At 46.4% G+C, this 25117-nt stretch overlaps 1 protein-coding gene across 3 annotated transcripts; it reads left to right on the forward strand.

Annotated features, from left to right (window-relative positions):
* The first annotated feature begins 1225 nt into the window (after positions 1 to 1225).
* On the forward strand, positions 1226 to 22484 carry RIMS4 (regulating synaptic membrane exocytosis 4). Of its 3 annotated transcripts, none has more exons than XM_008633753.2 (5): positions 1226 to 1386; positions 14638 to 14750; positions 15395 to 15496; positions 15755 to 15894; positions 17786 to 22484. In XM_008633753.2, exons 1-5 carry the CDS (start codon positions 1310 to 1312, stop codon positions 18002 to 18004), a joined length of 651 nt encoding a protein of 216 aa, XP_008631975.1. In that variant the 5' UTR covers positions 1226 to 1309; the 3' UTR covers positions 18005 to 22484. The 3 variants fall into 3 exon arrangements, with proteins under 3 accessions (XP_008631975.1, XP_017588443.1, XP_017588434.1); XM_017732954.1 differs by lacking the exon at positions 17786 to 22484 and adding an exon at positions 16917 to 17767; XM_017732945.1 differs by lacking the exon at positions 17786 to 22484 and adding an exon at positions 16819 to 16854.
* The last annotated feature ends 2633 nt before the right edge of the window (positions 22485 to 25117 follow it).

The following is a 25117-nucleotide window of genomic DNA, read 5'->3' on the forward strand; positions in this document are numbered from 1 at the left end:
GTGGGTGCACTGGAACAGGTTGCCAGAAGGTTGTGGAGTCTCCCTCACTGGAGATACTCAAGAACCATCTGGATGCAATCCTGTGCAGTGTGCTCTAGGATGACCCTGTTTCAGCAGGGAGGATGGATCAGATGAACCACTCTGGTCCCTTCCAACCTCACCCATCCTGTGATTTTTTGAAAGATTTGTTTCCTTTAATATTTGGTGTTCTTGAGTTCTCCAGACTCAGTAGCCAGGTCATTTCTCCTCTGGAGGTGGTACTCAAAAAGCTGGAAGGTTTCTGAGAGCACCGTGGGTCAGGGGTTTGTTGCCTGAGTCCTGGGTAATGACTGGGCATCTTTAGAGGATTTAGATAATTCTGCTTTGTTCAGAAAACTTGTAGCAGATGTGTTTCAGGATGAGTGCTCTATGTGGGATGAAATCTGGAGCTTCCTAACACCAGCTACAGCAATTAATAGTAATGGTATTCATTACGTATTCATTACATAACATGGTTTGTTCTGAGAAACAGACTGCTCGAGATGGAGGATGAAAATAGCAGCTGTTAATTTCAGAGGGCTGAGCCTCTGAAGACTGCACCCAGGAGGAACCAGAACCTACTTAATTCCCTCTATGCTGTGGCCGAGGGCGTCTACCAAGGGGAATAGTCCTCTCCAGGGTTTTCCACTGCTGGTGCCTTTCCAGTGCCACCAGGGAACATTTTGACTGTGCCCAACTATTCCCCTGTGGCCGGTCTGGGAGGGCTTCTGCTTTCACAGCACCTCTGGTGCTGCCTGGCCTTTCCCTCCCCTCTGATCACTCGTTGCCCACCACAACCTGCCACTGTTTTTGCTGTTCCACACAGCCTGAGGCAGCAACATGGGATTTGGGATAGGCTTGGAGGCATCAGGCTGTACTCCTCAGCCCACGGTTGCTGCTACTGTGTTCCCTGACTGGGTAGCTCCAGGTGTAGCCAGCTCTGGTGTGGCTGCCTGCTCAATGGATAATTAACTGGTACAAATGGTTGGAGTAGGTAGGGAGGTGTGCATGCTCTGAGTATCTGCTGGCCCTGGCATGGTGGAGCACTGAGTGTGTTCCAGAGATGACTCGGGAGGTGCTGATGAAGCAGGGCTGAGTAAGGAAATGTTGCGTGACAGATGCCAGGCTGGTCTTCCAAAAGACCTTTTCTGCTTCTCCTTGGCTTTGTCAGTGCAAAAGGCTCTGGGAATAGAGGCTGACTGCCTTTTCTCTCCTTGTGTTCCTAGACGGTGATGGTCGGAGACTGAAAGGAGCCATCCAGAGGAGCACAGAAACTGGCCTGGCTGTTGAAATGCCCAGCAGGACCGTCCGTCAAGCCAGCCACGAGTCCATCGAGGACAGCATGAACAGTTATGGATCAGAGGGAAAGTAAGTCATCCAAAGGGAGCTGGGTCATCACTCGTAGGATGCACTGTCCCTGTACCTATTAATTTTCCTCCAGCATGATGGACGATGTGTTTTTCTGACTTGCCTATGCTGCAGGTGTCCTGCCCATCCAATTAGAGCAGATCTCTGTCTGCATAGCTGGCACATACTTGGCTGTTTATATACTTTTTTTAGTGTCCTCATTATTCTGAGCTGAAGCAGACACCCATTACTTTTAAACGCTTTGCCTTTGGATGAGTAATTCAGGGTCAATAGCAGAGGCTCATTACTGATCGTAAATTATAAGCCAGTAGTTTTTAGTGTTGCACAATAGTTGTCCATTTCCCCTGTTTCAAAATAGCCCTTTGGTTTGGGGCAGGCAGAAGTGTCAAGGTACTGAAAAGGGTGAAAGTAATAAAATACCTTACAGCACAGCAAAATTCTGATATCAAAATATATCTATTTTGGAGCCCGTGTGTACTTTGGTTAAAAACCTAATTTTGTTTCATCTGAGTTACAGGGTCCTAAAATGAAGTGTTTCAGAAAAGATTTTTGACCCCAAGAGAAGTTACAATACACTTTGTTGCATTTAGACTTTATACTAGAGTGCAAAGCAGGGGATCTTTAGGCCAGAACTTTGGGACCTGACTTGTCTCCAATTCTGGTTTTTATATTTCCATTACTTGAAGCTGTATAGGGCAATTTAATAATTTTACCAAGATGACTGTTCATGGGAACCTTTGGAAGCAAAAAACCCACAGTATTTAAAAAAAAAGGCAGTGCATACCATGCAATTTTGTGCTTTCTAGGTGTGAGCCCAAAATGTTTCTATACCTAAAAGGTGTTCTGTTTAAGCCAAGGACCACACTTGGCATCACTCTATGCTCTCTCTAGTCCTGTGTGATATTCCAAGTACACTGTACAGTTAAAATGCTGGGAGAGTCCAAAGGCACTCTCAATTAATGTGATTCTGGTGTTAAATAAGTAACAGGCTGTAAATTAAGAGAGACTTTCTTTAGCTTTAGAAGTAGGCTAATCCTGGAAAGGCATCATAGATCTGTGCTGAAGGTTCAAAATAGTAATGAGGCACAGACTGCGATAGCAATCTTGTCACTCCAAAGCTGTGATGTACCTTATCTCTTCTGTGAGCTGCTGTCTCCAGGGAAATATTCCTGCTACACCAGCACAGTCCTGTGGCTTGGAGTTCTGCCTCCGCTACTAGATGCAGAGGATTAGTGATTAAGTTCAGTCACTGGGCAATGAGGAGCAAGAGTCTGCTTTCATGCAGAGTAAAATTCTTTCCTTTTTATATTTACATAGCTTACCCTCCTGGGAAGGGGTGTAATTCTCTGAATAGTCTGTGTCTTCTCACTGCATACACTGGCTGCTTTGTTGGGCCTTCATGGAGAGGGAGTATTTCTGCCAGCAAAATACTGCACCCCTGCAAGTGCTGTCTCACCCTGAAGGCAGGTGACATGTAGCTATCAGCTCGACAGAAAGGAAAAGCCTGTCTTGGAATCCAAGTGTCTTTATTAGAACAAGCCTAACATTTGGTATTCCAACCTTGAATGCTGCCAGAACATCCTTGCAAGCACCTCAGCCAGGGATGGGGTAGTTTCTTCTCTGAAAAGTGTGATTAAGTGGTTCCTGGATGCTTTGTTCCTAGGTGGGATAATTAATCTCTTCTGGGAACCCAATGGGAATTGCAGCTATCTGCCTGAGCCACAAATGATAAGCAAACAGGGCTGGGAGTACAAAGAACTAAGAGAGCTCAGTTCTCTTAAAACGTGGTGGGAGGGGAGTTTCTCTGCTTTCTTTTCCTGCAGCAAAGAATGGAATTGTTTGGGGAATAGCTTTGAGGAACAGAAATGTGTTCTCCTAAATCAGATTTCTCTTGACCTCTCTCGTTTGCTGTAGCTGTCTTCCCAGGGAGGCAAAATGAAGATTCATATGTCTCTGTTAGCTGTGGCGAGTTGATTTTCTTTCTAATAAAAGCTGGGTTTGTGACTGGTGCAGATACTCCCAGGTCAGAGAGTTTTCACCAGTGACTGTCAAACCCCTGGTTTTCAGCAAGGCGAGGCTGTTCTAATTCTTTCCACCCGTGTATCCCTTTGATGTGTTCGCGCCTGGAAGAAGATGGATTGAAAACCTCATCTTCCAAGAGGGCTTGTTTCTCAAATTCCTTGTGTTTTTATAATCCTTATCAATTTAAGGATAACTTCCAAAGGTGGCACACTGAAGTGATCAAAGATTTGGTGAAACTTTGCTGCAGCAGGCTTAAATACTTTCCCTCAGCCATACAAACTGCTTTTACAGAGAGTTGCTCACTGACTGCTTTTTCATGTTTGTTGCAGTGAGCTGGTGGCAGCTGCCACAGCTGCTCTGTGCTAGTGCAAGGTATCACAGGCAAAGAATATTCTGAAGTGCATGATTTTGAGCAACGCTGCTTTCGTGTGAACACCAGAGTGCATAAAATCCAGGGTTTTTTTTCATGGAGAGGCATATTATGCAGGGGTATACCTCTGAGGTATGCTAGGCCTTCTTTCAGCAAAATACTCCCTTTACCTGAAGATGAAGTGTACTGGAGACCAGCTGGGCTAAATGATGCATCTTCTGGAATTTAAGCTCATACAGCATGCCAGTAAATGCTGACAGTGTCAACACACTGCTTCATGTAAGTTTTTGCCAGACAAAAAGTCCTCCAACGTTCTTATCCAGGTTTTCTGTTGCACAGTGGTTGTGCACTAGTTAGGAAATTAATATACTAAAACTCAATGTGAAACTTTGTAGAAGGAGAAGTAGATATTTACTTTGAACAAAACTGCTTTCAGTCATTCCCATGTCCAGGTTTCATTCCCTCATGCTCTCCACCCCATGCAGGCACCAAGCCTTGTGAATCCAGGTGCTGAAGCCAGGCTGGGTTGTGTGCTGCAGGGAGGACATGGGACACCATCTGTCAAGCCCTTGCTGTGTCTGCTGAGTTGTTCTTTACAACAGACTGGCTCTTAGACTATGTTTTTCTTACACTTTCTAGGACTTACCTGCTATTTTGGAGTGATCTTTCACTTCAGGGTCTTGCTCTTTTTCATCTCTATAGATCTCAAGCAGCACTGCCACAGTTTTATTCCCTTTTTGGGGGGATCTTTATGGCTACAGTCTGCCCTCAAACAGGGCATGGAAGTGATGTGCTCTCTAACCTTGTTGTCCATCTTTCCCCTGTCATTGGAGAACAGATCTGCTACAGCCAGGCTGGTTGTGCTTTCACAGATGTTTCCATTCATAATTAATCTGGAACAATCTTAGCACTGGTTACAAATCTCTACAGCAGTGAATATTTTCTTCTATGTATATACTTAAAAATCTGCTTGAGAGAACAGTTATCCACTGTAGTAAGTGCCTATGGGGTAGTCTCAGGACAGCAGGATTGCTGCAAGGATACTATTCCGAATATAGGAATAAGTCACAAACAACCCTGTGAGATTCAGCAGAATCTCAGCTCCATCCTGGCTCTTGCACGATCTACATCTTGTTTTGGCTGGGTTTTGCTGCAGCTGCACGAGACCATGTACAGCATTCAGAAAGCAGTAGATTCTGGACTTGCATGTAACTTGTTCCTGCCAAACACTTTTCTTCCTGAAAATGGAGCAGAAAGATAAAAATGGACCTGGAACAAAAGCCTGCTAGCTGCCACAGTGCCTAGTGAGTGGTACTCATAGCGTTTTTGTTCTTGCTGGCTGCTGCTGGGATGATTTAAGTTCTGGAGAGCTCAGGTGATTTTTACCTTAGAAAAACACAGCAGGTGGTGACTAACAAAGACTTGGAGGATTGCTCTCCTATTATCTGAGAGGAGTGTGCAGGTCCAGCAAGGAAGCGTCTTCTTGTTGGCTGTCTCACCTCTCTTCTTCATGGTGAGTGCAGTGCCACCTGTGCTCTGCCTGAAGGCTGTGTTGTGCCCATGGCAGGAGGCAGGACACAGCCTGGCACCAGTGCCACCAGCACGGGCATCTCGCACCTCTCGCCTTCCTTCTGTCTCTGGTACCAGGTCTCCCACTGGGCTGGTGTGAGCCAACACTGGGGCTTAGGCTGGGGGAGCTGCCTGCCCTTCTCTGCTTTACTGTGGAGCAATAATTAATAGGAAGCAGGAGAAAATACTGGCCTGGGTTGTGACCACATGGCCACATGAAAATTCATTTTTCCTTCAGCAAAAAGTATCCCTCGTCATTCAAGAATGACCAAAAGACTTGGTTCCTGAATGCCCCATTCACACTGCAGCTATTCACTGAATGTTTCTTTTTTGACTTTCAAAGCCAGGAGACTTCTAGACTCTTTTATAACAGATTGTCTTCAGGCCTCTTTTTATCTGAGTCCTTTAAAAAAATGTAATGAAACATGTTGTTAATATCAGTTCAGGCTGTAAGAAATCAGTGTCTTTTGAGATGGAAACCAGGAAAGGCATGAAGATTATTTCTGTAATACCTCGAGAAATTCCTCAGCCTGTTCAGCAACAGCACATCATTTTGTGCTGGCAAAGCTTGACCAGCACAGCTTGGAAAGGGTGTGACCTTGAGAGCTGTAGTTACAGCAGGAAATACAGTGAATCCCACCTTCAGCAACCTCTTGGGAACAGACAGAATTGCTCACTGAAGACAGGTAGCTATCTTTTATTCAGTGCATCTGAGATGACTAGTGACTGCTAAAAATGGAGCTAGCCTGGCAAGGTGGGGAATGGAATGGGGGAGGTCTTTGTACAGAATTCGCTGCATAGTTTTTATAGCACTGTTTCAGTGGCAGAATTCATACAGCAGAAGGAATCGGATACGCGAGCGGAGTACAATGTGTTACAGCACATAAGACAGCACGTCACAGTGCTAAAAATGTTACAGAAAGTGGAGTGGCCCAGAGAGAAACAGAGCTTGTTGAGAGGCAGAGTTTGAGATCTTGCCTGGCAGAGGAGAGGTGTGCTGTTGGTGGGCTTAGGGTGAGTTTGGGTCCTGCAGGGATAGATGTTCATGGAAAACCTTCCCAGCCAAAGTGAAGGCTCCTGCAGCATTCACATCGACTTTGACAGGTTAAGGGGCTGTGTGCCCAGTCCCTGGACAGTGCAGTTGGATGCATATTCCTTGTGCACACGATAAATATTTGAAAGATGGGGTAATGGACATGGGCAAATTCTGCCTTCCTCCTTAGCTGATAGATAGCTGCTTGGCTCCTGCCTGTGAGCTGCGATCTAGAAGACTTCAACATGCAATATGGATGAGTGTGATTGTTACACAGAACATTACTGCTCCCTGAAATTGGAGTTCTGATGGGTTTTTTTTAATGCTCAAATAAAATAACTGTCAAATATGTTATCAGTCTCAGAGGAGACTTCCCCCTCCCCATTTCTCCTGGCTGAAGGAATGTGTTGCTGTCCCTGTTTTTTAAAGATAGAGCTGGACACTTCAGCTCCGTGTTAGATGTAGATGTGTGGTGTATCTGTTAGTTCAGCTGTGCAAGTCAAACCACTGAGATGCATGGCTGTGTTTAGGCAACTTGCTTATTAATTGCAAGTTTGTGCCATGAGAGGACAAAAAAAAAAGTCTTTTTTATTTACAAGAACAGAACAATAATTTCTGAGCCCTGGGCCCAGATGCATCCCATGCACATACCAGACACAGCGGAACAGCTCTTTAAGAATGTATCACCTCTGGAGACTTGAGATGATGGCAAATAGGTGTTTGTGTGGATAGTGTAAATGAATCCATGAAAAGAACAAGACAAAATGTTATCTTTTGAAAATAGCTGTTGTCTGGGTGTGTCAGGGGGTGGCTGTGTTGAAGCTGTCTGGCCTCACCACCGTCCCACCTCGCTGAAGCCACGGCAGTGGAGCAGTGGAGCTCCGTGGGAATCAAGGTGTGCAACTTGTGAAACAGGGAGACAGGAATGGGGATTTGGTCCAAGGGGGAGGACACAAAATTCTCTTGAGAGAGCTTCTGGGCAAAAGGGTCTTACACCCAGCCTGTGAAGGGAGCAGATGAATGCCTCACTCGGTATTGCTTCTGCACAGACACAACAGCAAGTGTTACAAGTTAGTACAGTCAAGACCAGTCTCAAAATCTTGTAAGATAAAGTAAAAACGTATGGTATCAAGAAGAAAAGAAAGGGCATATGTGGTCTGTTTTTCAAACTGATAATTCACAAATAATGTTCAGGACTGATGTGTAAAGAGGAAGGACTGGAAAAAGATTTGGAAGGAAAAGTAAAACAATGCACCAGAATAAATTCTCAGGGAATGATTTTAAGAACAGATTAGAAAAGCGGCTGTCATGGATGGTGTAAATAAGCCTTGGGACCTGGGTGTGGACTGGCTGACCTGTGGAGATGCATTTTGACCATATTTCCTGCGAGTTTTACAATACTGTGACAAGCTGATTCTGCAAATGCTCGCAACAGCATAATGGGATACCTGGCATACACAGTCCCAGAAGCAATTTAAAAATAGATTTAGAAAAGAGGTCAGACAAACTCCGCACGGACAGGAAAAGAAATTAATGATACATTTTCCCTAAATGTGTCTGCCTTTGCACGCTGCATGCTAATCTGTAGCCACCAGCGGGCGGGAGTGCGGAAGAGGCTGAGCAGAGCCACATATGCTGTGAGAGGGGGATCAGCACAGCTGCTCTGCATTTTCTTTGTAGCATTTTGCATTGAAATCAGTGTTGTCCATGTAGGCATTCAAATCCTGATCAGTTTACAAGCAAACTCTGAAAAACTGGTTCTCCATCCAGTCATATATAAGGAGCAGCTGCTGCACCATGAAGGAAGCGACTGCATGGTGCACACAGAGGGGAAGGACACAGATCTTTGCAAGGGGTAGGTCAGGAAATGCTGATACCTTGAAAGAGCAGAGAAGCAAGCAGCTGGCAAAGAGCCTTTAAACCACTCTTAAATTACTCTACAGAGGACAGATTTCATATGCCCTGACCTACAGTGTGCAGCACAGGAACACAGTCTTCAGAGGGTGCACAGATTTCCTAGATAATCAGGATTAGGAATGTTGTGTTTAAAAGAAGAAGGTCTGGGCAGTTTCAGCCTCAGTTTGAGCACACAGTTTCTAAGATCCATAGAATCGTGGAATATTCTGAGTTGGAAGGGACCCACCAGAATCCTCAAGTCCAACTCCTGGCCCTGCATAGGACACCCCCAGAATCCTACCCTGTGCCTGAGAGCGTTGTTTAAATGCTTCTTGAACTCAGACAGGATCATTGCTGTGACCACTGCCCACGGGAGCCTGTTCTAGTGCCTGACCACCCTCTGGGTAAAGAACCTTTTTCTAATATCCAATCTCAGCCTCCCCTGACTCAGCTTTATACCATTTCCTCAGGTCGTGTCACTGGTCACAACAGTGAAGAGATCAGTACCTGCCCCTCTGCTTCCTCTCATGAGGATGTTAAAAACCACAATGAAGTCCCCCCTCAGTCTCCTCCAGGATGAACAAACCAAGTTACTTCAAGTGTGTCTCATAAGCTTGCCCTCCAGTCCCATTTCCATCCTCACGGGCTCCTTTGAACGCTCTCTAATAGCTCAATGTCTTTTTTATATTGTTGTGTCAAAACTGCTCCCAGGACTCGAGGTGAGGCTGCACCAGTGCAGGACAGAGCAGGACAATCCCTTCCCTTGCTGTTGATGCTGTGCCTGATGCACCCCAGGACATGGTTGGCCCTCCTGGCTGCCTCATGTTCAACTTCCCATCAACCAGGACCCCCAGGTCCTTTTCTTCAGCGCAGCTCTCCGGCCTCGTTCCCCAGTCCGTACACACAGCCAGTTTTATTCTGCATATAAACGTGTCACAAAAGACAAAAGTGGTTTATGGGCTCGGTCATCTGTGTCATAAAGCCAGGGTGGTGGTTGGTACCTGCTCTGCATGGAGATTGCTCGTGAGAGCTGCTGCCGGGCGCTGCTGCCAGCGCTGCTGTGGGGTCTTGTCTCCCTCTCGTGGCTGTCCCCTCGCTCCCTGCTGTCTGTCCCGAGGTGTGTCCCTGCTGCCCCGCCTGCTGGCTGTTGTGCCAGGGACGGTTCGGGCATAGAAATGGCTATTTTATGCATTTGGCTGGAATGGCGTTTGCAGCCTGTGCTGAGCCATGGCGGGAGCTGCTACCTGTGCAGACAGCATTAATGTTCGTGCAGGTTTCTGCTGCATTGGTGGGCTCAGAGATCCCAGGGTCAGTAGTACCCAGTGTCATCTTTCTGCTGTCCCTGCTCTGCCTCCTTACCTACAGCTAAGGGCCATGGTCTGAGCATCCTCCAGCAGAATGTCCTTCGTTTGTCCTTGACACCCTGGAGGCATCGCTGACCTCCCTGTGCTCTCCCTCTGCCTTCTGGTCAATAGAGTTGCGTTCAGCTTATGACCAATTCCACAGCAAACCCATAATCTTTAACTCTGTTGAAATAATTCCCATTTGGCTATGGCAAAGCAGAGCCTGTAAATCATGATTAGTGAAAGCAAAGGGCCAGAGAAGAGATAATTAATTTCGCTTTGCTGTTCAAAGGCTGTGCTGCCCTCACTCAGTGGAGGATTTGTGCCCTTTAGACAAAAGGCTGACAAGAGTCACCTGTTAATCTTGTCTGTGTGCAGCTCTTTACAGCATGAGATGGTCCTGTCACAGGGCCCTGCTGGCTCTGACAGCTGCTATTTGCAAGTCAGCTGCAAAACACTCCCTCTTTATTCCTCTGGCTATTTTTAACATTTCTCTTTAGATGCAGTAAAAAAAAAGACATCTCATATTGGTGATAACCAGGTTGTAGTGATTGTTCCCCTTAAGGGAGAGGCATGTTGGGCAGTGGGAGGGGAAGGGCTTTCCAGGATGGCTCCAGTGTGTATGAAACATCTGCTGGCTGTCACCCAGGGTGGAGACACCACTGTCATCTGCGGCAGATGCCTTCAGGAGCCTGTCTCCAGCACATCCAGTGTGTGCTGGAGAGCTGGTTTCTGGATCAAGGGCAGGTCAAAACAGCTCAGTATCTGCAGAGGACAGGCAGGAAAAGTCTGCTGAGCCTGCAGCATGCTCCAGAGCAGCAGGGAAGGGCTCTTGGGAGCATCAGGGTTGCATTTAAAGAGTTGAAAGAAGTCACAGTGCTCCCTGGAGGTCTTTTCTTCCCTGCTTTAGCTGCAGGAAAAACGAGTGAGTGAATGGGGAAGGTCTGTCCCACCAATCTCACCGTACATGTGCCCCCACCTCACAATCCCAGCTTCTCTCTGAGCATTTGACAGACAGCTCACCAAGCTGGATTTGAGCATCTGAAATTTAGTCTATTCTGCTAAATGGTTCCTGCTGCTTTTAATTCACATTCATACTAAATTTCTGCAGGTTTATTTTCCCCTTTTCTCTCCCCTCAAGGGAGAAGCAATGGCTTTCTTGGAGGTAGCTTATGATTTTTCCAGACAGAAATTGTTTCCATTCCAGGGTTATTGGCAATACCCAAATATATGTCCAGGAATTGGTCAAAACCAAGATTTAGAGCTGCTGCTTCTAATGTCTAATAAAGCAGCGCTGCAAAAGGTCAGCCTCTGTGCAACGTAGCAGCCAGTTCTCCCAGTTAATGGCATAATCTATTATAGAATTAATTCCCTATGTCTTCCCTTCCCAGTCAAATATAACAACAGTGGGGAACATTAACTGTCTAATCTAATACTGAGTTTCATATAGTGCTAGTAAACCCATTAACTGGGGCTGTTATCCAGACTGATGGAGTCTTGACCTTGGCCTGTGTTTCTAAGTGAGCTTTGCCATTCCCCTTGGGATCAGCCTTGGTGTTATGAAGCAGCAGGAGCTTCATTCAAGCAGCAGCTCCGCTGCCCTCCTTGCGAGGGTCTGTGCTGGTGGCCCAGCCCGGGTGTTCCTCCAGCAGTGTCCTGCCCTCTCGCTGTAGTTTGCACTGCAGAGCATTCATCATTTCAAGGTCATCTAGAGCCCTCTGGCTTCGAATTTACAGAGGGTAACAGCAGCCTTTGCTTTGCTGTAAACACTTCCAGTTGCCATTTCACCAGTTCACCTTTAGGCCAACAGCTCTTATTCTTGTGCCTTTTAAGGTTGTCCTTCATGCTCTCCTGCTGTTTTCCTCTATATCACTGATGCAGGCTGCAGCATCAGCTGCTCTGTTAGCAGGTGCTTTTACTGTCTCCTGAGCTGCCTCAGCTGCTGGGCAGAGCCTGAGCTAGCAGCATTCATAGCATCACAAGAATGCCTTGGAAGGGACCTTAAATACCATCTGGTTCCAGTCCCACTGCCGTGGGCAGGGACACCTCCTGCTAGACCAGAGGAGGGGTGGGCTGGTGTGAGAGCACAGGTGGCTTCTCTCCACACAGTTATAAAGTGCAGAGGAATACTTGGTATCAGCCTTTGATGTGATTCTCTCCCTGGCAGGCAAGAGGAACTGTTTTAGTGAATTGAGTATTTAGGGGCCAGAGGGGTTTCTCTTCCTTGCTGTCCTGCAGCACATGAGGTTTCTGTGGGTGGTTTTCTCCCACCTTTGTGGCCCCTCTGCAGTAACATGGCTGGACATCCCCCTAGAGAGGAATTGCTTCAAGACCTGGTTCTGGGTGTGCTGTGAACTCTCACAGCCCTCAGCTTCGCTCAGTCCTGGGCTTCCCCTCCTCTGTCCTGGTCCTTACCATCTTGCTAATTAGCCCAAGCATCTGTTCTAAGCACAGCAGTGAACATTTCCCTGAACGGCTGTGAGTTGTCATGCCAGATTGTTATTTACGTGCTCATTCAGGTCACACGCTCCCCAGGGCAGGAGCGAGACCCGAGTTTGGCCCATTTGTCTTCCATGAGTTGAAGAGAATAAAGAAAACATTTACCTTCTGGCTGATGGTCCATTCATCTCCTGCTCAAAAAAATCTTTGTCTGTCAGGCCTCCTTTTTCCTGCACTATTTTGAGTTCTCTAGGCACTAGTTTTCATCCTTTTTTGACTCTCTGCGTGCAGCCCAAAATGCCTGAGCCAGCAGGGTCACGGAGTCTCACTGGTCCTCATGTGCACCAGGACTCACTTCTTCCCTCCTTGTATGGGCAAATCACGAGCCTGATAAAGCTGGTCTGGCTCCAGGCTCCCTCTTCCTCTGCTTCCCCCATCCCATGTCCCTGCAGATTTTCCAGCCCTGGGGCTGTCTCTCTCTGTGCACGGTTTATCCTTGGGAGCCAAGCCACAAATCCAGCACCTCTGGATCCCAGAGGCTGTCCCGGTGGGGCCGACAGATGCCAGATGGGTGGTGGGTCAGGAATTGTGTACCCACAGGGAGCAGAGTGTGGCCCTGGACATTGGGGATGCACCTTGTGCTGCTGAGGAGTTGGTGACACAGGAAACTGAGAAAAATGTTAAGCCTTCTCTGCAATGAATGCCAAATAAATGGCGCTGTTTCTGTTGTATCTCAAAATATCACCTGGAGTGTTGGTGCAAACAGTGGATGCAGGGTGAAAAAAACCACTGAACTGAGGAAAATACACCCAAGCAGAGCCCCTCCCAAGCCTGTCACCTGGGATACCGAGACTCCCTCATCCCTTTTCACAAAGGTGACATTCGTAAAGAGCTCAAGGGCAGGTTTTTTCATGCTGATGGCTCAGCAGCTCTCCCTGTGTAGCAGCAATAACCAGGTTTCTCAAAGAGACAGGTCATCAATGTAGAGGGGAGGTGCAGTATTCCATGGAAAAGTCAGGCCATTTAATGCAGTGCCTCTGTCACAGGGAGCTGGCTCACCCCATGAACCTGTGCTAGTGACCTATCCTCTTCAGTCCCACGTGTGGCAAGATGCTGAGGGGAGTGTGCTGGCATCCTCCTTCCCTGTCAGAATAAATAAATATTCCCATGGGGCTGAGAGCAGGTCTGCAAATAGCTAATGAGAGCTGAAATCCCAACCTGAAATTAACACGCTGCTGGTTGAATGGGGTTTGAAAAGAATTTCTTTTCTTTTTAATGTCTTTTAAATGTAACAGGCTTGCAGGGGGGCATCACTGAGTCTTTGTGGCTGACTCAGCTGTGTGAGAGCCTGCAGTCCCCAGCCCACCCCGCAGGCAGGGCTCCTCTCTGCCGTCACTTGTACCCAACGTGCAGCCTCCTGACAGCATCCTTTGTGAGAAGTGGGTTTGGGGAGCAGGGGGCTGCATCGTTACTTGGGTAATTGCCCCCCTCCAAGGACGCCTGGAGAAGTGGAGGAGGTTTGTGAATGTGCCTGACTTCGGCACGCAGCAGGCAGGGAGCGACACCCGGTGCGGCAGCGTGGGTATCCCGGCACAGAGCTCCTGACGTGCGTCTCAGCAGCTGTGTCGTGGCTTGGCAGATGCCTGTGGGACAAATGTAGGTGTCAAATGCTGGCCTCGAGCCTCCTCCTTATCATTTGCAGCAAGTTCTTCCACAACCTCCAAAACAGCTGCGTAAATCAGGGTACAACTGGGTAAATCTTGATTTGTATCAGTGTACCACAGAGTTTGATGCTTTTATGTTGCTACAAGTGCAGTGACCAGCACCTGTAGCTGTGCCATGGGCCAGCCTCAGTGCCTGGCGATTAGATTAGAAGGCTCTGTCCTCTCAACAGCTTTTGTTTTGCTGTGGTGACTGTGGCAGAGGCGCTGCTGCTGTTTGAGGATGTTTTCCTATTAGCCTTGCCACCCATATTCAGATCCTCTTTGTGACTACAGTCATGGAAGCGGATATGAAAACCAGAGTGGACAGGGTGGATGCTTCTGGTGTTGAGCAGTAGGAAATGGGATCCTCTGATCAAAAAGGAGATATATTGCTCTGTGTGTGTGTGTGTGATAAATAAATAGGGGATTGAGTCCCAAGGGGATTGATGCTTGCCCTCCTCATCTCACTTTTAACTACTGCTCTAGATGCATTATTTCCTCCCTAGAAATGAGGACAGGGAAGGGATGGGCTACCAAGAGAGATCCTGTAAGTTATTCTAGGAATCTGTTATCTGAAGAGGTGACAAGCTAGATGTGATCCTGAGATGGCAGAGATTTTCCTTAGAGAAAATTAGTTATAGCTAAACAAATATTGACCAGCTGGTGACTGCAGCCATTATTGGGGTTTTTCAGATGAGGAAAGGGATTTTAAATGGATTCCATATAACTAAAGTGTGTGGAAATCAGCAAGTTTTTCTCGAGAAAAGGCTTTTCTAGATGTCATTCATTTCGAAGATACATTAAATATGGTTCTTTAGTTATTGGGTTGCTTTTAAATGCAAATTAACCACTTGCCAAAACAATTTTCTTTTGCAGCTTGAATTTCAGTGGAGTCCATCTGGCATCTGCTGGGCAGTTTAGTGACTTCCTGGGGAGCATGGGCCCTGCACAGTTTGTTGGCCGTCAGACCTTGGCCACCACCTCGATGGGTAAGGAACACAAAGGAATTGGGTGGCTTTAACTGAGTCTTGAACAGACAGCTCCTATAAGCCACCTAATAATCTGTCCAGCATCTGCTGATCTAACACTGTCCTGCTCCATTTCTCTGTTAAATTGAGTGAGCTTGGCTGAAAGGTTTTGCTGACTGCAGCAAATGTGGCATTACGAGGAGAGCAGCAGCTTTGTGCTTTTCTCCCTCGGCTCTGTAAGGCACGGACTGAGTAAAATGCAGCTAAAATCCTGAAAATGCATCTTCTTCATCTTGGGTTTTTTCTTTCTCTCTCAGGCCCAAAATTCAGTAAGAATTTTGTTATGGTCCACCACAATTGCATTTTCCAAAGCGGCCTGCAATCCTAAGTTCTTCCATTTGGGAGAGATGAGAGGCTTGCTGCCACAAAGAGTAGGAGACTGAGCCACGAAAGCCATATTAGAGGGCTCCTAGTCGAGTTTGCTTTTGAAAATGTGGCTTGGAATCACTGTGGACCTGCTGCAGAGTAGCACAGGAGAAAATCAGGCACATGCAGTTTGTTACACTTTGTGCAGGAGGGACATGAAGATTGTTCTTTTAACATTTTAGTAACGCAAGGATATATTGTTTTGAATGTCTTCTGTATATTTTGACATTTTGGTTTAGGGGATGTGGAGATTGGCTTGCAAGAGCGAAATGGGCAGCTTGAAGTGGATATCATTCAGGCTCGAGGACTGACACCAAAACCCGGCTCCAAAACACTGCCAGGTAGCATGCTTTGATCTCCTGAAGTGCTTCCCTGAGCCCCAGCCTCCGACAATGCTTGTGAACAGGGAAAATTTGAATTTTGCTTGGCTTCAGCAGGCCTAAGCAGCCTGTGCACAGTACTGAAAACAAGGCTGCTTGGGCAGATCTTTTCCCTGCTGTAACTGCCTTCTTTAGATACACCTGAGACATGGCACTCTGTCTTTTCTAAAGTGAGCATGAAGATTTTCTTCATATTTGACCGTGTTTCTTTTTTTGCAGCTGCTTACATCAAAGCTTACCTGCTAGAGAATGGCGTGTGCATTGCGAAAAAGAAGACAAAAGTGGCTCGCAAGTCGTTAGACCCTTTGTACAATCAGGTGTTACTGTTTGCTGAGAGTCCCCAGGGCAAAGTATTACAGGTAAGATGAGCAAGTCTCAGGTCTGCCCCTCACTTTCTTCCACATCTCGTACTGGAAGGTGCCAAGTCCTGTTGTGCTGGTTAATTAACATAGATGAGAAAAAGCAAATGTTTTCAATCGAACCAAATGCACTCGATCTGAACGTAGCAAATGGAAAGGAATCTGGTTTGGTTTTTTTTATACTCAAGCTGATGATTATTTGACACCCTGCCAGGTACCATAAATGCCTATCCAGAAAAGGCTGGATTTTATTTTTTTAATTCCTTTTTTCCTACCCGGTTAGGAGATAGGTGGTACCTATACATGCTGAACGGTCTTGCAGCATGGTTTGTCTTCTGTGTTTATGCACATTCTGGGCACTCTGCTTTGCCATCACCCAGTCACATATCCTGCCCTTTTCTACCTCTTTACTGCCATATGTTTTCTGCCATACTCATATTTTTAACTCTGTACCTATGTTCCCAGAGCAAAGAGTGATTTGCATTGTTAAATCATATCAAAATCATTTCCATCCAATAAAGCCTGGCTAAAATCTGTTTGCAATAATCCATGAGTTTCTATTGTTTACCTCCACTGGCATACGAATTGCCAGCTAACCTGCTGGACCCTCTTCTTTGGTGACTTCTATCCCCCTTACCTTGATTAAAAGCATTTTCCCCTGATGCAACAAGACTGCACATTTATGACTGAGATGGAGTGGGACCTGTTTTGGTCTGCTCTTGCCTTGCATGGGTTTCCTTACCTGCTGCCTTGCTGCCAGGAAAGGCACTTATTCCAAAAATAAATTGAGGAGCTTGGCTTTTTGCTGATGGCCATGTCACCAAACACACTTTGTGCAGTGTCTTGCTCCATCGCCTGCTGGCCTAGAGTGTGAATTTTTGGTTTTTGGTTGACATTCGTTGTCTCTCCTACCTCATTTTACAGAAAATTGTGATGTTGTGTTGAGGGAAAGAAGCTGTCAGGATTAGCCAGAGATCACTAATTGGCATCATAACTCATCCTACCCATCCTCTCCTCTTCAGAACATGGACTAACTCTGCAGTCAATCGTCACCTTTGTCTTGAGCCACGCAGGGCCACTTGGCCGCGTGCAGACCTCCAGCATGCCTAAGCCCATGACCCTCACTGCATTTGTTCTTCCACCCACTGGTCTCCATCGTGTCGTAAGTGTGACTCAGCTTTCCCTGCTCCTCTGCCAGCTCTTTCATTAGCCCTTCCTCTGTGTCTGTGAGCTGTTCTTGGCTGGCTGTGCTGCTTGCCCTGCATATCACTCACATGTGCCCCTCATGTCACTGGTCCCATTGGCAGCGCCCGGTTCCTGCCCTTCCTCCAGGTGAGTGACCGTGCCTCGTCTCCATCTGCCCTGTGGTACGAGCTCCATGTGCAGAAGTTAAAACCTGCTCTTCTCCTAAAACTGTTGGCTTTTGGCCCAAGTTGTTGCCCACCTTTTTTTTATTGGTTTATTTTTCCAGATCAGGAGCTCCTCCTGCCCTTCCCCCCCCAGGTCACCTTTTGGTGTGTCCAAGGCCTGTTATATGCCAGGACCAGATTTTACCTGTAGGTGTTGGACTGCAGCCCTGAGGATACTTTGTGTAGGTGCTGTCCCTGCCCAGCAAAACAGTGTGTCATCCACATGCACATTCACCTCTTTTCCGTGGGGGAAGAAAAGAATCAGATAACATTAGGATCTGTAAATACATGCTTAAAATAAAAAAGTAGTATCAGCCAGAGCTTCATGTCACCTGTTGGTAGAGTAAATATTTCTGGTCTTCTTAGGCTGTAGTAAAGCTCCAGAAAGTTGGATGAGTAGAAGAAGACTTGGTCAGACTTGTGCTTCCCAAGCGAGTGTGCAAGTTGGAGGATTAATTGTGCTCCCCCTTCTTATCCCTAAGGTGATAGTCTGGGGAAACTATGGACGCATGGAGCGCAAGCACTTCATGGGAGTCGCCAGGGTTCTCCTGGAGGAACTGGATTTGTCAACTTTAGCAATCGGCTGGTACAAGCTCTTCCCAACTTCCTCGATGGTAGATCCCACTACAGGCCCACTCCTGCGTCAGTCCTCACAGCTTTCCCTGGAGAGCACAGTGGGACCCTGCTGTGACAGGTCTTAGTGAGTAAGGAAGGGGGAACTGCTTTTGTTTTTTAAACATGCTGTCAAGGTTTTGTTTGCTGGAACTCTGACCTCAAGCGCAATGCATGTTCAATCAGTTCTTGTGGAGCTGGAAGAGGAGGATAAACCAGTGACCTTAGACAGAAGACGAGGGGGAGGGCACTGTGCCCTCTCCGTCCGAGGAGGAGGTGCCATGGGGCATGAGTCCTAGTTGTCAAATTAGACATACACCTCTTGTTTCACTTCTCTCGCTGTCATTCTTGGACCCTTGTTTCAGATCAATATTAACCCTGGAAAGTTGCAGCATTCAAAAGAATTTGCGGGGAGTAAGGAACGAATTTCTCTTAACTGTCTGTCTTAGAAATTTCTAATATGAATTCTTTCAAAGAAAGTACCTGAAAAATTCAGAGATCATCGTCTGGCCTAAAAAGAGCAGGAACAGAAAGTTTTAAGAGGAAGCATTAGGTTTTTTTATAATGTCTTTCTTTCTGAGAGGAAGAAGAAGAAAGAAACCTGCAACTCTTTCTTTAGAATCAGTTCCCTGTCACTGAGTCATGTTAGCTGTAACACTGTCGTTGCTGTGTTTTCAAACTGTGCCAAATTACCAGCAAGTGTCTTTACTGCATTACGTGTCTAACACTGCTGATGAAGCATACTTGGTGGGAGAACAAGTAGCGCCTGCTTAGAGCAGACAGTTTAAACAGAGTTCGAGTTTAGCAGGCTAATTAACCGCAGTTTTGCTCAGAAAAAAACCCCAAAACACTAGAAGTGGGAGCTGAACATCACCCTCGCAGCTTGAGGTGTTTTGTATTGTCAGATAAGATGTTCTGCAATTTGCTGACTCCCTTACTTGTTGCTGTGCATCCTTCAGTCATGATGTCTTCTATCTCCTGCTTTTTTCCTTCATCTCCTTGGTACTGGTACATATCTGCGGGAGATGCTGCCCTTCCTGTTGTGCTGTGCACTGACCTGAAACAGGACTGTTTTATTCTGCCATGGGAGAGGAAATGGGGGCTTCTGGGGGGGCAGAAGAAAGAAACCTCAGTTTGCCATTTGAGAAGAAGGTGCTGGAGAGCCCATAACTTTCCTTGTGGAGAGAGGGAAGCTTTAGGCAGTCTCGGTAGTACACAGACATTGTCAAGTGTCCTGCAAGAGGAGATGTGATCCCCAAAGTACAGAGAGGTGGTGAGTGAGGAGTGTGATGACACAGTGCTCACAGCACGTATGTTCTGTTCATTAAATGAGTAAAGCACATTTGCTGAGCTGTGGCAGCTGCTGCCAGCAGAGCCACGTACTGGAGGAAGTGCGCTGAATCCTTCAGACAATTAAATTATCCAGAATCACAGAGAATCTCCAAAGATTTTCTGTTGATAGCTCTGTTTTGGCTAGGTTTTGTCTTAGTTCCTAAATGAGGATTTGATGACTGCTGTCCCAGAAGAAGCTTTTGGAGATGTTTTACGTTGTGGTTTAAAAGTGAAGGTCCCATGTCCCATGTAGGAATGAGCAGATTCTTGACCTGTCATAGAGAAATACTGAGCATTTATTTCTGCATGTGGACCTCAGCTTTTTTAGAGTAAAAGCATGAGTGTTGAGTGGATGGTAAAAGCAGTTGCTTTTGGTTCTAGCTTGTCTATGGCATTTTAAATTATTTTGAGATAAATTACAGGATAGAAGCAAAAAATTATAGGCCTTACAATAATCTGTAAAAAATTATATAATATAAAGGAGAGGGAAGGAGGACAAGGGACATAGAATGACTAGTTTTTTGAGTCTTCAGTGACAAAAGCCTCAACATTTCAGATAAATCTCTTAATTTCCTTGATCAAATATGTCTCTGGCCTCTCACTAATTATTTTTTCTAATTGTATTAGACAACTTCTATATATTAGCTGAAGAAAGTTTGTTGCATGCTGGTCAAACTATGTTGTGGCACTCTCTCTTCTATTTTTATTTTTAAAAAAAAAGCACATTTACTGTAATTCAAGTCAGCATCTTTTCCTCTTGGTATGTAGTACTAGGCAATATTGTACAATATGTGTATGAACTAGAATAGATTAGGTAGATTTAGTGGTTTGTAGCACTGGATCTTTTAATAACTATGACTTTAAAAGGACTGTGGGGAGCTCCAGGTACACACCAGACCTGGCAACAGGGCTTCTGTCTTAAGTTATGCCGAAACCTTTGTATTGGTACTTTGTTTGGACATTATCTACCAGTAAGAGCTAAGTTAATCTTGAGTTTCCTGTGTCCAGTAAGATAAATGCAGCATTTTTGCAGTTTGTAATGGGGAGTAGGAGACTATATATGCCAAAAATATTTCCCCAGAAAGCTTTGTTTAATGACTGTCTGTCGAAAAGCTCAGTTCCTGTGTGCCTGGCAGATGCGACGTGTCTCTGTTTCCTGCCCCTCTGCAATCTCTGCAGGCTCAGTGATGATCAAGTCCGTTACCACAGGACTCCTTAACACCGAGGACTGTCTTCCGTCTGGTTTTAATCATGCTGAAAAGTCACTGTCAGGGTAAAATAAAGAAGTTACAGTTCTAGTTGTGTTATTTTTGTTAACATCTCCAATTCTGTAGTTTGGAGGCAGTTTCACAGTCTGCTCCATCCTATTTTCTTCTGCATTCTTTACGTGGTTGGTTGTGGTCCAGTGCTTCTCGTTTTTGTTTTACTCACTTCCAAGTCCTGTTTCTCCCCAGTGAGTGAGCACTGTAATCCCTGGCTGCCAAGCACAGCACAGTCGCATGAACTGGCAAGTGCAGGTGACCTTCCTTCACAAAGCAGACTCACAGGAGCCCTTCTGTGAGTGCCCATGGGACACAGAGTGAGGCCAGGGGAGTTGCATGGTACCCTACAGTCTAAATTCTTGCTTCACTCATACCCATGATTCCTGCACTGGCCATGGTGTGTTGTAGTCAAAAAAATAACTCTTCTAGTTGTCCATTGATTTAAGACTCCCAGTGTAGCATCCAAGACAAGTCTCAGGCTTGGAATAGCCTATTTTTATAAAGCCTAACCCACTTTTCCCCAAAAAATTTGGCTGGCCAGTTTCTCTCTAAGGTGATGTGATATGAGAGTTTGGATTACCAGTGTGGTTGTGTATAAAGCAGCGTTTTGCCAGAGTGATGAGCAGCTGAAAACTGAACTTTTATCCCCTTTGCAAGTCCTGGCTGAGTCTTTTCCTGTACCTGAGTCTTGCTGTTGGTTACAGTCAGGGAGGGAGAGAGGAAGAGCAGGAGACTTAAATAAAAGGAAAAAAAAAGGTCACAGTATTTTTGGTTGGTGAATGATTATGAGGGATGAGACTGAGGAGAGATAAATACCTGCCCAACTCGGGGTTGATTCCCTGTTCCTTGTGCATGAACTGTACATTACATTACAGCTTTACATTGTAAAGGTAATGGGAGCATTGCTGGCCAAAAAAACCATGAAGAGCCAATGCCTAAATGTTACCTGCATTATGGAAAACAAAGAAATCCTGATGCTGAGAGCATCCCTGAGAGCAGAATGATCTCTCCCCTGTGGGAATCCCCTGCACACAGGGAGAGCAGCCTCTCATGTGGCTTTGTCCTCTTTGTGCTCTAAGCAAAAAGCAGCTGTGACCATGGTTGGTCCTGGTTTGTTCAGGCAAAAAAATGTGATCTTTCCCAGTCTCCTGATGTTTCTTTGCCTTTGCCCCAACACAGCTGGGATGCCCAGGGTTCTCACTCTGCAGTTCAGTCCATGGGTCCTCATCCTGCAGCCAGAGCTGCTGGAGCATCCCTTTGCTCTGCAGGCACTGTGGGCAGGGTAAGGGCCAGCATTTCTTGGCCATGGATTGTTTCAAAGGACACTGCAGAATTACTTGCTTTGAATAAAAAGATATATTTATTGTTCCTAGCTACCGGATCCTTTATCATTGTACTGTTCTAAATTTGCAGGTCTTCTGGAGTATGAATATCACAAGTTCCTATAAAGGAGCTGTTTTTAAGATGTTGAGGCAGTTAACAGAATCTCAACCTAAGCATGTTTAGCAATGTTTAGACAGCAAGACAACTTTTTTATGAAACTCATTTTAAGTTAGTTTATTACATGCTGTTGGTAATATTTTAAAACAGGAAAAATATTTTTCTTTAAAGACAAAATGATATGTATGTTTTTTAACAGGTAACATAATTTAGTGTTTTCAAAAATGTTTGATGTTCTTGGTATGAAGTTTACTCATTCTTTTGATTTCTATGTTCCTTGTTATATTTTATCAACTTCTTTTTTTCCAAAAGAAAAGAGGCATATGTAAATAAACACCAGAAAAGAGTCCTACAAGAAATTCTGTTCAAACTGGCCATAAAATTATTAGTAAATATTTGTAATCGTTCATTAACTCTCAGCTACTTTGTTGAAAGAATCGATGTTGTATTTTCAAGATGAGAACTACTTAGCTAGTTTTGTCATAATCCTGTACTCTGTATAAAAATCTTTTTATAAACAAAGTCTAATAGGCTACCAAGCAATAATATATTCCATTGGGTGTGCACAGATTGTGACTTGCAGGCTGTAGTACATATTGTTGATACAGTTTCTAATTGTCCTCAATCTCAACAACATCACTTTTGAAAAAGATTCGTATTAACTTTGATTGTACAAAACAAAGACTGGGCTGTTGCCTTGTGAGATATATTCATCCTATAGACTTCTCTGTGAGTGTCTGTGCCCATCGACATGAGATCTCTCTTAGGTGAAGAAAGAAACAGCTGTAGGTGACTTCTTACTGCAGAGGTAAGAAATAGTTTCAGTATAAACTTCATGACTGTTTCAATCTCCTGTTTTTCTTAGGCTATCTAGTATTTGTAACTCGACGAGAATGGTTCCCACTGCCATTGTAGCCCTGATAAAGCAAAAAAGCCTTTGCACTCTGGGGCCACTTGAGTTCTGCCTGACAGCTGCCTATTTTCCTCGAGATACCTGGGGCAGGCTAAAGGGAGGGTTTTTTTCAGAGCAGCAGATTGGGCTGCTCTTCTTTAAAGGCTCTGTGGGTAATTTTGTCCATTTCATAGGTGGTATTTGTCCATTTTGCTAGAAAATTCCAACCAAGGCAGAGAGGTTGCACCTTTGCAGGGGATCACAGGGGACCAAGGTATAAAACAGGCACAGGCTGTTCTGTGCCTTTCTTCAGAAATTTGCTAGTGCGGGGCTCGTCTAAAGATTTTTCCAAAGTGGCAGGGTCAGGATACTGGATTTTAAGTCAGCTCCATCATTGATGCAGTGCATAGAATAAAAGAGCTTCAAAACAGCATCCCGGTCCATTGCCTGTGGATTCCTCCCAGCATTTCTCACAGGACAAGTGTCCGTGTTGTTCTCGAGATTGCCAGGCTGCTGGCTGTGCAGGCAGCAGGTCCCAGTGGTGCTGGGAGCCCCAAGAAATGCTGGAAGTTCCTGTTTTTGGTGAAATGCTTTGAAAAGAGAGAGACAGACGTGTAAATGCAAAGTGCCATCGGTAGAGGAGTCCAGGGCATATTGAGACCTGGAGGGAGCATCTAAAATGAAATTGCAGCTGCCGAATTTGAGCCAACCATTTAGAAAAGAGGATGATTGGTGAAAAGAGAATGATCAGTGAAAGCCTTTCTGTGTTTACCCCAGTGCACACCAGCCAAGGTGTGTGTCTGTGAATATGGTAATTCCACAGGGAGTTTGCAAGTGATTAGGTGTTCTCAAAATGTGGCTTTAGCTCTCACTGCCAGGCTCCTCTGCTCAGTGGCCACACCCCAGTGACCAGGCAGCTGCACGTCCATCCCCAGCTGCTCACCCACGGCAGCAGCATCACACTCATCCCTGGGGAGCCTCAAGCTCTTCCCATGGGACAAACCCCCTCTGCCTTCCCTTCCCCGTGGTTGCTGCTCTTACCCTGGTGGAGGAGAGGAGCCGGGGAGAGTTTCTTTGTAGCATTTGGTTCTGTGCACTTTAGTGGCTGAAACAGAAGGACCCTGCACCAGCCCTTTCCAGAGCACCAGCAAACAGAGGCAACGACCCAAGGACTTTCCCTTTGTGACTTTCCGGTAGCTAAAATGGCAACCAAAGCAGTATTGTTAATCCCAGCTTTGCCAGGTCCATGGACCGCCTTGGCATTTACTGTGGGCATGTCATGTGGGCTGAGCCCCCTGTGTGTGGGCAGGGAAGGGCTGTGTCTGGCAGAGAAGCCATGTGGGCACACACTGTGCCCAGGCAGCTGTGAGCTCCACTCACTGAGCCGTGGTGGGAGCAGAAGCAGCCCAAGGGAATGACTGAGGCACATCTTGCTGAAGCCATCCCACAAGATTTGCAAGAGCTTGGGCACCAGATGTTAGGATATCTGCCCACTGGGGCTTCAGGTCCCACTAAATGCCAGCCTGGAACTTCAAATCCTTCAGCAGTTTTTTCCTTTGGGGCTGTTGCTCCTGACCCAGTGCTGCACACTGGTCTCTGCTTTGGTGATTCCATCTTCTTGACCTGGAGCTGGTTTTGGCTTTGGAGCCAGGGAAAGTGAGGTTTGGAGAGTGACTCTTAAGGCATGTTCCCCATGCCTCACCACACTGGGATTGTTTTCCTCCTGCTCCCTGCAAGCTGCTCCCTGCACAATGGAAAGGGCATCCTGGGGATGCAGTGCCTCCCCCGAGACCCCCTCACGCAGCACTGCCATGGCCTGCCACCCACCAGGGATGCCCGTGTCCTGCCCACGTTTTGTGGCAGTCCCACATTCAAACTCCAGGGGATCCTTCCTTTCCCATCCTTGGAAGGAGCTAGGGGTCTTCTGCAGGGGCTTGGCAGCCCAGGCAGGCACGATGTGCCATTTCCAACAGCCCAGGAGCAGACAGGGAGCTGCCTCTGTGCTGGCCAGGGAGAAGGGGAGCTCCCAACAAGCTTTTCTCCACCTTCCCTTTGCTTTCCCCAGCGCCCTCTGCTCCTTACATGGGTCCCCACTTCCCTCCCGACACGAGGCCTTATTCCAGCCCGAGGGAACTGAGGCTGCCCCCAGCATCTCTTTGCACTGACGCACCCATCCCACGCTGCCCGCCGGGAGCCCCGGGGCGGTGCGGCAGAGCTGGGCTCTGCTCGGGGATGGGGTCACCCCCAGCCCATCCATGCTCCCACCCCATCTGCCA

The sequence above is a fragment of the Corvus brachyrhynchos genome, unplaced genomic scaffold (assembly GCF_000691975.1).
Source record: "Corvus brachyrhynchos isolate BGI_N302 unplaced genomic scaffold, ASM69197v1 scaffold10, whole genome shotgun sequence".
NCBI classification, from domain to species: domain Eukaryota; kingdom Metazoa; phylum Chordata; class Aves; order Passeriformes; family Corvidae; genus Corvus; species Corvus brachyrhynchos.

What these genes read in the sequence shown, in the direction of transcription:
- RIMS4 (XM_008633753.2), top strand. Translation starts at nt 1,310, where the DNA reads ATGCCCAGCAGGACCGTCCGTCAAGCCAGCCACGAGTCCATCGAGGAC. An exon ending in CTTGGCCACCACCTCGATGG is followed by an intron (nt 14,751 to 15,394) that starts GTAAGGAACACA and finishes ATTTTGGTTTAG; the next exon opens with GGGATGTGGAGATTGGCTTG. An exon ending in CGGCTCCAAAACACTGCCAG is followed by an intron (nt 15,497 to 15,754) that starts GTAGCATGCTTT and finishes CTTTTTTTGCAG; the next exon opens with CTGCTTACATCAAAGCTTAC.